This window comes from Hipposideros armiger, unplaced genomic scaffold (genome assembly GCF_001890085.2).
Source record: "Hipposideros armiger isolate ML-2016 unplaced genomic scaffold, ASM189008v1 scaffold_48, whole genome shotgun sequence".
In the NCBI taxonomy this organism is placed as follows: Eukaryota; Metazoa; Chordata; class Mammalia; order Chiroptera; family Hipposideridae; genus Hipposideros; species Hipposideros armiger.
Genome location: NW_017731398.1, coordinates 2,511,854 through 2,525,503, shown reverse-complemented (window position 1 = coordinate 2,525,503; position 13,650 = coordinate 2,511,854). Strand labels below are relative to the sequence as shown.

The 13,650-nt window shown below is 42.4% G+C and overlaps 1 protein-coding gene across 1 annotated transcript in view; it reads right to left on the bottom strand.

Annotated features, from left to right (window-relative positions):
* EFL1 (elongation factor like GTPase 1) overlaps window positions 1-13,650 on the bottom strand; it is an 82,677-nt gene that overhangs the window by 65,612 nt on the left and 3,415 nt on the right. The window contains exons 4-14 of the mRNA XM_019640000.1: window positions 13,182-13,266; window positions 10,933-11,066; window positions 9,654-9,791; window positions 8,591-8,805; window positions 6,824-6,947; window positions 5,094-5,170; window positions 4,264-4,400; window positions 3,305-3,427; window positions 1,019-1,118; window positions 500-651; window positions 83-249 (exon numbers count right to left, since the gene is read on the bottom strand). Coding sequence (XP_019495545.1) covers window positions 83-249; window positions 500-651; window positions 1,019-1,118; window positions 3,305-3,427; window positions 4,264-4,400; window positions 5,094-5,170; window positions 6,824-6,947; window positions 8,591-8,805; window positions 9,654-9,791; window positions 10,933-11,066; window positions 13,182-13,266 — 1,452 coding nt within the window. The remainder of the gene's footprint in view (window positions 1-82; window positions 250-499; window positions 652-1,018; window positions 1,119-3,304; window positions 3,428-4,263; window positions 4,401-5,093; window positions 5,171-6,823; window positions 6,948-8,590; window positions 8,806-9,653; window positions 9,792-10,932; window positions 11,067-13,181; window positions 13,267-13,650) is intronic.

The window sequence follows — 13,650 nt, the reverse complement described above, 5'->3', positions numbered from 1 at the left end:
CCAATACGGTAATCACCAACCTCAACTTGAAAGATATCCAAACCTTGAAACAATCGGCTAATGTTTTATTTCCAATTCTTACCCGCTGCAGAAACTCAACAGGACTATATTTGGGCCCCAAGACAAAAATTTTCTTTCCTCTTCGAGCCACACCACTGAACACCCGAGCAAACGCAATAAAAGTCTCTTGGTTGTTTCCTTCCTGAGGCACGGGTTTAGGGGTCATACTCGCCACCTGTAGCTCATCACCTGCCAGAAACAAAAAGATAATAAATGCCAAGAATGTGCTCTCCGCTCTCCAGTCTGGGAACTGCCTGGAAACAAAGGGAACAGTGAATATGATATATATTTGGCTCAGTCTCAGAAAAGAAACATCAAGAATGAAGGAATACTGACGAAAGCTACAATTAAAGCTGGAAGCTCACGAGCTAAAGAATGAGTGTCCCAAGTGAAGTAAAAAATATTTTGTACCGAAGCCTGCTATTCAGGGAAGCTGTACCTTTTGGGTCTTCTGCCTCTGGGCTTGTTTCCAGGGCATGCCCATCTGCAGTGGGGTCCACGGGTGCCAGGCCCTGGGCTGCCGCAAGCTTCTCTGCGTGCCTTTGTCTGGCCCGCTCACGCCTCTGAGCCATTTCTTCCTGAGTGAGAGGCCTACAGGGTATCACAAATATGATCACATCTGGCAACATCAAGCATCTCTCAGTCGCTCACGCAGGGAAACAGCGAGGGGTAATGTGGCTGAGTAAGAGGACGACCGGTCCCAGGTCCCTTCCAAGCAGAGGGTTTCTCTAAGCTTTCTCTTTGGCCGCAGCAATAGGAGAGAAGGCCTCTCAGGCTTTCTCTGAGAATTGTGTCCCTAGCTATTCTGAGCTTATGAACTGACATGCAGGAGCCCATGTCCCCTCACAGAGCTGCACACAATAGCATGGACCCTTCTCAGATGTCCGTCCTCCCAATGCACCCCCACCAAACAAACCCCATTTCCCCGGCCCAGCCCAGAATTCCCCCTTAGGCTTACCTTGGCTTATTCTGAGGCAAAGCCTTAGCATCAACTGCAAACATTTTGGAAACAAAGATAATAACTGGAGCAGTATCTTCACTTCCACATTTCATAAAAGCTAAACAAAGAGGAAATAAAAATGTTACTATTTTCCCTCAGTATTAAAAACCCAGATTTTTTCTAGAAAAGTTACGACGTTTAGTTGTGCCATCACCCAAATATGTAAGCAACCTATAACCTTTTACAACTACAATAAAAAATTCCACTTAGAAAAGCATAAAACTACAAAAAAGAATAGTTAATCAAGAACAAGCAGAATTGGCAGAAACGAGAAAAGAAAAGCACAATTAACAGGATGGGAGAAGGGCTGCGGCAACTCCTACACAGAGTGAAGCTAGAAAAGGGGTTAACCACCCACCACAGCCCTAATACATTTGTCCCTCTACCCCATGGAAGAGAGAGAATTTTACCAAAGGTCAATGGTCAACAAAGTACCTTGTTAACAAAATACATAAAAATCAATAGCTTTTCCAATCCTCACAATAAGTTTAGAAAATAAAATGGACAAAAATATCTTGTCATGACAGTAATGAAAAAAATCTTATTAATAGAAGTAAATTAAGATCCATTGTAAAGATGTCAATTTTCCCAAAATCTATATATTTTATACAATTTCATAGCAACATACTGACATTTTTCTTAACCTACATTGTAGGTATAAAAGTATTGGTTAGTACTTTTTTTAAAATGCTCCACATCAAAATAACCTGTAGTTAAGTTAAAGACTCCACCAGTGAAATCTGAAGATGAAGAAAAGTTCCAAAGGCAGAATTAAACATGTGTCAGAAGTCTCGCCTGGGAAAGGTTCTGAGGAACGGAGTGACATGCCCGACCTTACATTTTAACAGGATCAGTCTCGCTGCAAGGCTGACAAACACTAAAGGAAATTGGGACACCAGTTGGAAAGCTATTATAATAACCAGGCAAGAATTCATGGCTGCTTGGCCCAGGGAGGCAGAAGTGCAAACGTTGGGAATTAGTTGAACTCTGGATATATTTCAATGGAAGAATAAACAGGATTTGCATGATGGATTGGATGCAGGGCTGTGAGATGAAATATAAGAGCCATGGATGACTGAGGCTTTTGGATGGAGCCAATGAAAGAATAAGAATGGGGGTGCTGGGCCGGCCGAGTGGCTCAGTTGGTTAAGAGCTCGCTCAAGAGTTTGAGCTCTGAGCAACAGCGGTTCGAGTCCAGCCCGAGCTGAGCAGCCGTTGAGCTGCCAACAGGTAGCAGGATGGCTCAGCTAAAAAAAAAAAAAAAAAAAAAAAAAAAAGAATGGGGGTGCCTACAGCTGAGATGGGAGTAACCAGGAGGAATAGGCCTGGGCATGAGATAGGTTAAGTCTGCAGTGCTTCTCAGCCAAGTGGAGAGAGGGAGTGTGCAGCTGGGCCTGAGTGTGGAGTCCAGGGAACAGGTCTGCCCTGGAGGTCCAGTTGTGGGAACTATGAACATCTCGTTGTCATGTAGCGCCTTGAGACTGGATAAGTGCACCAGGAGAGTGAATGCACGCAGAAAACAGGTAAGGTCCAAATACTGCGCCTTGTTTGGAGGCGTCCCACAGCTAACAAGTCACAGAGATGGAGAGGAACCAAAAAAAGAGATTAGGAATAAGTAGCCAGAGAGACAGGGAGAAAAGCAGAAGCATGTGGAAGGAAGCCTGAAGGTCAAGGGAAGAAAGTGTCTCAAGGAGGAAGGACTGACCGACTGTATCCAATGCTGGTGACAGATCTAGTCAGGTAACTTAACAAAGGAGAGTCGACAGTGGCCCCCAGAACAGCAGCAGAGTGGTTTTGGGGGTGCAGGTTGCAAATTCAATAGAATGGGAGGAAAAGTGGAGACAGTGTACATGCAGATGAATTTCAAGGAGTCATACAGAGCCTAGAGTGGCCCTCTCGAGGGGAGTGTATGTACAAGTCTTCTCCAGTCCCTAGGGATGCAGCCACGGCAGTGACCTGGCGATTGAGGAGGATGGAACACAGAATCACTATGAGATTATGAAATGAGATCAGTGCAGAATGAAAGAGTCTCTGGTCTCTCACAACACAGGTGGAGAAAATGGCTATAACAAACAAAACAAAACTTTGACAAAAAACAAAACAAAACAACAACTGGTGAAACGGTCATTTGTGAAACTGTAGAGTTGGTGACTTGGCCAACTGCCATCTGGCCAACTGGTCTAGAGCAGCTGTGACTCAGGCCGGTCAAAATGAGGGTGCATGCTATGTTCCTCTTTACCTCACCTGCTTTCAGTGCCTGGGTTTCCAGAGGAAGGGAGTCAAACGCTTGTGATCCCGTGCACATCAGTTTCTCCACTCTCTCGGCAGAAATATCAAGAGGACTAGGAAGCTTCTGACACACCATAGCTGGTCTGTTGTTAAGGACTCAAAACCTTGAGCGAGGACCCTCTACCTCTATCAAGGCACAGACTCACAGTACGCACTCAGTACTGAGGTACAAATGCATGTCTCTACAGAAAACGCCCGGGCTCCATTACTGTATGCATCCTACCCAAAAAAACAGATACACTTTCAGGGGGTTCACAGACTTTCTAAAGCCCAGAAAGGATTCCTATGATATTCGAATACACTGATAGTCCATAAAACAAGTGAGGACAACAGAGCTTAGTAGCTTAGCTACCTGTGACCTTGAAATTCTAAAAAGTTTTCATGTGGTTTCAGCCTGTGTAAACTTTTATGAAACAACCATTAGCCGCTAGCTATGCTACAAGACAGTCACTGACCAGAGACAGTGTTACTGTAGGGGTGTCACTATCCATCACAGCTCTGGGCTGAGAGGCCATGGCTGGTCCACTCCCAGAACACTGCACCACCAGCCCACCACATGGTTACATGCAGATCAATAAAATAAAGATATAATAGCTTAAACTCATGTACAAAGTTACTTCAGTTAATGTAAACCGTTTAAAATCAAGTTTTTTGGAAATCACATGATGGGATATATTAACACACTCAAGACGATATGGTACTAATGAAACAGTAATCTAACACAAACATCTAAATTATCTACTTATATCTAAATCTGATTAAAATGCAGTTTCTACTTTGACAGATCGCTAAATAACCAGAGAAGACTGGAATGCATTATTTCCAGAGGATTTCCTGGTTGCCAATAACACATTCTTTTTTTCTTGTTTTGTCAAAACTATGATTTTATAAAAAAACATTAGAATAAAGGATACCAAGAATAGCCTGGGATATGGGTAGCCACTGACTGCAAATGGCATTGATCTGGACTTTAGGATCGGAATGTCGTGCCTCCCGTGCTCCAATTTTTATTCCTAAAGAAGTCACTATTTTATCAACTTTTTCTTTGTCCCTATAGTAAACATACAAGATTAGGGGTGGGGAGGTCACTCACAGATACGAAGGAACTCAACATAAACACATTTATTCCTAGTGTATTATTTTCTACAAAAAAAAAAAAAAACTGGAAATGACTGAAAGGGGCCCCTGGCACTGCATTAGAGGATGGCTCAATCTCTACCCTTTCAAATGGCCTTTCTGCCAAACCTCCCACTAAGCACCATCCCACAATCTCCTTAAGCAAGCTATATCAACTCTGAAGCAGTTTTACAAATAAATGCTAAACAAGCATTATTCCAACTCCTGAAAAACTTAGAAAGTAAACTTACTGAAACAAATTTTTTTTCCACTTGTATCAGGCAAGTTTTTTTTCCCCAAGTTTCCCATTAATGATCCTAGATTCAAGAACATTTTCTACTACAATTACTATTTTATTTTAAACTGGGTTTGCAAAAACCAAGGTCCAATGTTTCTGTCCATCCCTTTTCTATAAAATATTGCTGTTCTGGCCCCCTTGATACCCCTGACTTGGGTCCCACATCCTCCTTTAAATTGTCTCCACGCCCTGTGATCACCCATCTGGGAAAGCTTTCTTCACTTTCTGTGTACCTCTGCTTTCCCAAGTGAGACTCAGCACACTGGAAAATGAGGCAAACTATACCACTATACTACTGCCCAACGATCAACAGTTTCATAACAATCTTACTTTTTCAAGACGGCATCATACAAACTCCATATATTTTCCAGAATCAACTGTACAAATAACGGTTTCTTTCCTTTTGCCTGTAAGAAAGAATACATACGCTTAAGTTTCTGAGTATTTAATAGATAACCATAAATATTCATTCTTAACATGTTTTATTGTAAGCCTCATTTCTACTAGAAAATATTTATTCAACAGTAAATTGGAGGAAAGTAGTTCTGATAACCCGCTGTGCTCTTCGCCTGGGAACTATGGACTTCCCAAATGATGAAACCATTTGGGGGACATGTCACTGTGGCTGCTCCACCACTGGCATCAAAGAAACATACATGATGCCCAAAGTGAGGGCTAAAACTTCCCTCTGTACATGCAGGCCCTTCCATTGACTTTGTGTGCTCAACAATGTTCTGAGACATGAAAAATATTCAACTTCAGAGGATATTAAAAAAACAAAAACCCTACAATTTCTCTTAACAAACTACACACCTTAAGATGGGATCTCTCACACATACTCAAGATGGAATATAAACTGATACCTCCTTTCTGAAGAGCTATTGGCAAGGTATTAGGAAGTGAAGTCATTACCTTTGAATGATTGGTTTAAAGAAAATGCCATCACAAAGACATAAAAATATATGCACCAACATGCCCACCATAGAGTTACTTCTAATATCAAAACATTTGAAAAACAGAAATAAAAACTCCGCCCAATCTTAGGAGAATGATTACATGATGCATGCACAAAATAAAGTGACAGCAGGGTACTTATTATGTGACAGGACTGTTCTCAAGGCTCTTTCTGGAGTATTTCATACAACCATCATAACTACTGGATGAGGTAGGTACTACCCCCTGCATGTTGCAGACAAAAAACTGAGACACAAGTTACAGGCTGATAAGCGTTGAAGCCAAGATTCATAGTCGGATTCTCAAACTCTGCTCTCCTCACTTCGCCATCTGGCTTCCTTTTAAATATATTGTTCATAAAAAGCTTTTAATGGCAGGGGAAGAAGATGTTCACAGTGCTTTTTTACGACACAATGTCAAGCAAAAAAGTAGCTACGCTGTATAAACAGTGTAATTCCAACTGAGAAATTATGTATCTATCCAAAAAGAAGAAATCAAAACTATGGTATTAGCAGTATTGGGGTCTGATATTTTTCTTTCCTGTGCCTTTATAAGTACGTTCTAAAAGGAATATATATGCTCTTCAATGAGAATAAGTTCATAAAATCCTGAATTTGACATTAAAAAGAGAGCTTCAAGTAAAGTTATCATTCAGGCTATGTGACTCAACAGTCCTACACCTCCTCTATCTGCAGCGGCCAGGGTTCCAGGGCACACCTGCCTCTCCCCGTTACCACTCATGGTGACTGGTATTTGGTGACAGAAGGTCTCAATTGAGACTAGGAAGAGTGTGGGCCATACAGTGGTGTGTAAAAGAGATGTCTCTTTATGGTGAAGGGGACACAAATGCTTGATGCAAAATATGTGCCTTCAAGTAACCAGTTATCTGAGAGTTTTGCTCCTCTTTAAAAAAAAAAAAAAATTATTGTTCCCTATATTTAATGAACTCCATTTAAGAAATACTTGGATATGACTCATGAGCTTCAACCAAATACAGTTAAAAAAAATCCTTCACAAACTGACACCGAAGCCAAATCACATTCTAGTAAAGGTTTTCTTAGGGCAACAATGGAACCACATTCAAAAGGAACATATATGCACATTACCTGATCAACCTTCATAATCTTCTTAGCCTTCATGTTTATATAATAATCTCCCCACAGTGTTTTCAAAAGCACTTCCTTTTTGATGCCAATTTTCTGACTGTAGATTTTGGCAAAGTGCTCAATTCTGAGAGAAAAGTAAGTATTTATCTTATTAATAACAACAACAAAAAACTATGAGTATAGCTAACACTTGAGTGTTTCTGTGACACGTACTGTTCAAAGTACTTCAGATATATTACTAAATGCTTCAAGTATCCTATGAGGTAGGTACTAATAATTCCCCGTTGTACAGAAAATGATAAAGCAGCACAGATATTATTAATATATAGGTAATACATGAAGTTGGGATTCAAAGCCAAGCAGCCTGGCCCCAAAGCTCATGCTCTTGTTCAATTCTTTCTACATTCACATGAATTAGAATTCACGCTATAGCTCCCTTTCCTAATTCTGCATGTATGAAACGAGGAACAACAGCCAAGGAAACATAGGCTCCAGCTGCCCATCACAACTCTGCCAACAAGAACTGCTTCAACCATTCAGTTATAGGTGTCTCACGCTCAGACAGAAAACGAACTCCAGCCAGAGCCTGCTAAAAAGGGCTTTTTAGCATCCTTGATTCAATAGGAAACAAACACATAATTAATTAACTCCCCTCAGCCCTTTGAGAAACCAGTTAGCACCAGGTCTGTTCTCAGCCGCACAAGAGCAGTCACCTGACAAGGGTGCTAAATAGAGTGTCTGCATTGTCTGGATAGAGGACCTAGAAAAAGTCTTTTCTGCAGGGAACAGGATGTTTAACCAAAAAGGTCTGAGTCCAACTCTCAAAGTACCAGCATCTTAAACAATGCCTGGTTTTATCCATGGCAGAAGGAACCCAAAGTCAACACACATCCGTCAGCAACTGTGGTATTGCAGGAAGCCACCAGTTAATTACAACCCAGTCCAATTAGTCAATCTTCTCTGATGATACTGGAAGCCCGGTGGGAGGAGTGGAAGTTAATAATTATGGTTGGAACCAGAACTGTGAAGAGCATCAGGCAGTAGCTAGAAGCAAAAGCAGACACTACAGAAACTGCTGGAGATAAATATCCATGTCTCCTCTCACTGACGGCCAAGGGACAGGAGAATTCTCAATCAAGAATCAAAATTCAAACCATACAGTTACAGGCTGCTGACCTTCTGGAGCGGGGCTCAGGGTTCATTACTTTCGAAGTGATTCACTACGGTAAGCTTTATTTCCCATTTGATCCAACACTTACTTAGCAGAGGGGTTTTTTTTTAATTTTCTAAAAATCTACTTTTTATTTTTATTTTTTATATAAACAAATGATATAAATTATATACCACTTATATAACTTATATATAATTATAAGCTAAATATTTATTCTTGTTACTATATAAATTGATCATTGTTTTGTCTTTCTGAAGGACAGGACCTTCTTTTATCCAGGTTCTCACCTCATTCCACAGACCTACATTAACAGCTTCCCCAACAGGGAGGGATGAAAGGAGCACCCCACCCTCTCTCCCGCTTCCATCCACAAGTGAAGAGAGGACGTCAATGGCCGATACTCGTTGGGAAGCTCCTAGGCCCCAAAATGAAAGCAGGCTCTGTCTTGCTGCCTAGTCCAGGGGTCAGCAAAAATAAATCTCTATTCTTTCTTATGACTGTAGTGCATCTACAATTACCTCAAAACAGAAAGTTCGACGTAGAACATCACTGTGTGTGCAAAACCCAGAGACTTAAGCAGATGCACACAGACTCACCCAAAGCCCCACCCATCGATCGCACTTGTAAACACCACGTTCCCCTGGTCTGGAGAGAAGTAAAGATGAGAATCGTCTGTGTCCTCCAAGCCAGTGCTCCAGTCGTACACATGCTCTCCTGGGTCGGAGTGGGGGTCCCCCTGGGGCTCGTTCTCTCTCTCTGCTCTTTCTTCTAGGACTTTAGAAGTAAAAAGGGTTCCTGTGAGCGCATTAATCTAGGAGAGATGGTGAAATGGTAGCATGTCATTCAGAGGCTGAGCATGCAGTGGTCAGACACACTCTGCCTAGCCCTGGTTAAGGCCCGACTCATCCGGCAGGCAGTCTGGGCTCCTATTAAGCTAACACTCACAACAATCATTAACTTATATGTTATCAGCCCATTCTTTCTAAACCCAGCAAACCTCAATTGTAAGGCTTCCAAAAGGTCATTTTTGTGACTATTAGTTTAATGCTGACACGAATGTGTCAGGGCTTTAACTTGTTTCTCAGTACCGGGGCCTGGCATTGCTAGGAACTCACGGTCTGCAACCCCACAATCCTAGTTGGCAGCTGCAGTCAACGCCCTGGCCATGTCTCACACCTACCGTCTGAACCACTCTCTTCAGGCCCTGTCCCCAATCTCTAACTCCTAACTATTTTCACTCCCAAGTACATAACCTTATTTCCTACCTCAGAGAGAAAATGGAGCCCGTTACTGAGAAATCTGCCAGACTCCCCATATCCCAACCCATCAGCTCGTGCATATCTGCAAATCCCGCTGGGCCTTCGCCTTCCACTGGAGGGCAGGAGGGTCTCACCTGTGCCCATCCCTGTCCATCTCTATAGGAACGACACCCACTGATTCATTCTTTTTCACTACTTTCCCTTCATCGTTCCCTCCCTCCAACAAAATAAATATTCTCAAGTCGGTCTCATCAATGGTGCTCCACTATCCTGAAGAGAAAGTTCAAACCTCCAAGCCTGGCATACAAGGTTCACTGTATTCCTTTCTACTGTCCTACCTCTTGTCAACTCCTCACAGCTCTTCTCCGGCTTTTTACAATACTGAAGTAAAGGATAATACCTGTTCTAAAATATTCTTGAGATGAGAATAGGCCTCCTGTGGGGTGAATTTCAGTTCCACTATCAAGCGATCGATCTTATTAATCACTAAAACTGGACGGATGTTTTCAAGCCAGGCTTGTCGCAGAACTGCCTGTGTCTGGTTAAAACAGAAAGGAAAATATAAAACTCATGATTTGAAATAAAGCACATTAGAAAATCTTAATTAATAATCAGCTCATTTCTATATGCCTTTATCACAACTCAGGCTATGCCACTCAGACACAAGAAACTGTCTTTGCCTTTACCGAACTGACAAACACGTATGTTGCCACCACACAGGTCAAAAATGGGACATTCCCCCTGAATTCCCTGGGTATGCCTTCCTGAGCATAATCCCATCTCTCAGAGTTAACCACTATTCTGCTATTCCGAAGTCAGGTATGTTAATCTCACTTACCTTGTCAGGATACCTAAGGTATTACACAGACTAAGGATGTGCTTCTCAAGCTGAGGTACCTGTGCTCTTAAGGGAAATACGATAATTATGGCCCATCTTCTTAGAATTATCAACTTTCCTACATTTGAGTAATTTAAACCTTATATAAATTTTTTAAATAAAATATTATAGTTAAAACAAGCAAGGGTTTGTTAAGAAGTAGGGTACAAGATGACATTTTTAGGTTATAACATAAGATTTCAAGAAAAATTATTAGAAGAACTGAGTGTAGAGAGCCACTCCAAGCTCCACACCCATCGGAGCCAAATGTTCCCTCTGGCCTAGCGGTGGACCAGAGCGCTGGTGGACAAGATGAGAAACACGAGGTTAAGGGTATGGAGGAGCGGGAGAGCGAAGGAGGAAGGGAGGGTGTGTGTGTACCTGGGTGGAGGCACAAGTCTGTAAAGAGACGCCAACAAAGGAGGATTTCTCTCATCTGGGGGAGAACTAGCTCAGGATTTTGCTATCATCAACCTCTCATGGTTCAGAAACTTTTTCTGTTGGAGTAAAACCACTAGATCGTCCCCAAATTCAACATTTCTCCCACTTTTGCTAAGTTCCTCTACAGGTGCTGTCAGACACTTCAAAGTTTCTAAAGTTAAAGTCATCCTCTCTAAGGACCCTTGAGAACTTGGGTGACTTCACTCTGTCACCGGCTGGAACATTATGGAATGTGAAATGTAAAACCCACTTTCTGACCATCAGTGAAATGTCTAAAGTGGCACGCAGTAATCAAGAGTTAGTCCTACCTCTTTCCCCACCTTCTTCTGCCAGTTCAGCGTTCTCACATCACAACCCCTACCTGTGGACAGACTCCTTCCACGGCGTCCACCACGATGATGCAGCCATCGCAAATGCGCACGGCCGTCGATACTTCTGAGGAGAAATCCACGTGCCCTGGAGAGTCTATCAGATTAATCAGGTACTCCTCATCACCTGAAATGAAATGTGAGGACACACACTGTCAGTGGTACAGTCCTCCTCCTTGGGCGTTCCAGAATAAGAAAGCTTCTAAGAAATGACTGTCAAGCTAAAGGCAAAGCTCAGTCACAGCTGTCATTCCGACTAACGGATCCCCACCAATGGAACCACTGATTCCAAACAGCATCTATGAAACTGTTGAAAGGCGTTATGATTCTAACAGTTACCGCTTATTAAGAGCCTGCTGTGAACCAGGCACTGTGCTAAGCAAACCCTTTTAATGTGCTAATTGTGTTATTGAATCCCTGTAATAACCGTATTAGATAAATTATTACTGTCATTATTTTAAAGATGAAGAAGCTGAGACTAAAAGAAACCAATGCCCGAGAGAGAAAGCTGACCAAAGGGCGAAAACAGGAAATGCTAACTGAAAAGGACACGGAGCAGCGGGCCGGGTACTTTTCCCTGAACTTCTCAAAGAGAAGGTGGGAATCTGGTCAATCAAGGATGAGATTCAATTCTATGAAAACTTAAGGAGCAGTTACTATGTGCCAGGCAGTGCTATGTGCCCTCATATACATCATCTCCTTTAATCCTCACAACAAACAACAATATTAAGTTTGCAGCAGGTGACTGATTTGTCCTGCTGCAGCACTGGAAGTCCCACATCCCACTAACCCTCAGTCCCAGGCGAACCAGAACAACTGGCCAGCTCAAGGTACAGAGACCCACATTAAGCGTAAGTAAGTAAGCCATGCAGAAAAACCGTAGAATTCTACAATCATTTCCCATTTACTGCTAATTTGATGTAATTCTCTTATAAATGCAAATAATTATTTGAATGCTCAAACACCTGCATATATACTTCACTTTTGCTCCTCCTCTTAATTCACTGTTTCTCAACTTCTGTGGGCTTCAGAATGACCACGGGCTGAACATTATAACCTGTGGGCCATTGGAGGGTCTCCCCATTGTAACAACCTGGGGACTTGGTGATGCTGACACTGATAAAACCACCACAAAACCCAGGCCAGAGTGCACATCTGTGGATTGCCTATCTGTGCCTGGCACTGTTCTAAGCATCTTATAGACATTATCTAACGTCTACTCACAACAACAACCCTTTGCAGTAGTTACTACCATTAACCCAAAAAAGTAACTTTTTCAAGGACTTCCAGCTAGAACTCAACTCTGAGGTAAACTGCCTAAGACCAAACCATTCAAAATGGGCGAATGGGAGTGCAAACCCATCTAACTCCAAAGATACCTTTAACCACCACACTTAAGAAGAAATGGGGGCCAGCGGCTCAGTTTGGTTAAGAGCTCGCTCAAGAGCGTGAGCTCTGAGCAACAGCGGTTTGATTCCCGGTCCAAGCTGAGCTGCCGCTGAGCTCAGCTAAAAAATAAAAAGATGACATTTACTTCATCTCACAAGCTGAGATTCCACTGGTGATGACTTTCTGAACACTGGTTAAGGATTCCCAAGTGCAGTGGAGCCTTCAGAATAGCTTATTGATATGAGATTGCCACATTTATTCATCCCACGTTAATTCCTTAATTTTCAGAAAGGCTTCCCTTCTCACAGCTCTGGCAAACCCAAACCCCTATAAGCTACCAATGATCTCTGGTGAAACATAAAAATCCTGTTCAATTCCTAGAAGTTTAACTATCAAAATGACATCCTGATTTGGGGATAGCAGGCTGCAGTGATCATGGCAACCCACAGTTCAGTAAGTAAGACTCTAAATCCAATATGCGGACCACAGGACAGACCAAGGGTCAGCCAGGAAATAGGACATGAGGCTGAGCCAGCAAGGTGCTGACCTGCTGCAACAACTCCTGACCTGCCATGTGAACAAATTTATACATCACCTGGGTGGATGAGGGGGCAGGTGTGAGCTGCCAGTTCTCCTGTCCACAAGCCAGCCAGAGGGCCCCACCTGCAACCAAGTCTAGACCGCCTGACTCTGACAACAGATCACTCGGACAGGCCAGAATGCAATTTGTAGAACACAAAACAAAGACACTGATTTGCGATTAAAGACGCTTGATACATGCGATTCATGCAGGAAAGGAAAGAAAGATGTGGAAGATTCAAACTATTTCTCTTTCAAAGAGAGGCTGACTTACCGTCTGCATAGTGTAGTGAAATGGCACTGGATTTCATAGTGATGCCTCGGACCTGTTCATCTTCTCTGCTGTCCATGTACCGTAACTGTAAAAATGCAACACGCATCCTGACTGCCCAACGAATTAAATGGAACATTAAGATGGACTGATTTTGACTTTGTCTTAAATGTTTACATTTTAAACTAAAAAGCAGTTTTTTGGTTTTTTTTTTAAGGGTGGGAAACGCTAGAGAAGGAAGTTGTCGAAGTTGTCACGGGGAAGAGAACACAGACAAACTGAAAGACATTACCACTTTCCAAATGCATTCAAATACCACAAACCCTCCCCAGAGAGCAAGTCGTTCAAATTTCAGTCCTGAATGACTGGGTAGTCCACAAACAATTCCCAGAAGGTGGTATCTGGGGAAAACTCCTTTCTCATTGAGAACACAGCCATTCTTTTCCTGCTGGTAGGCTCTTTGACAAAGTCT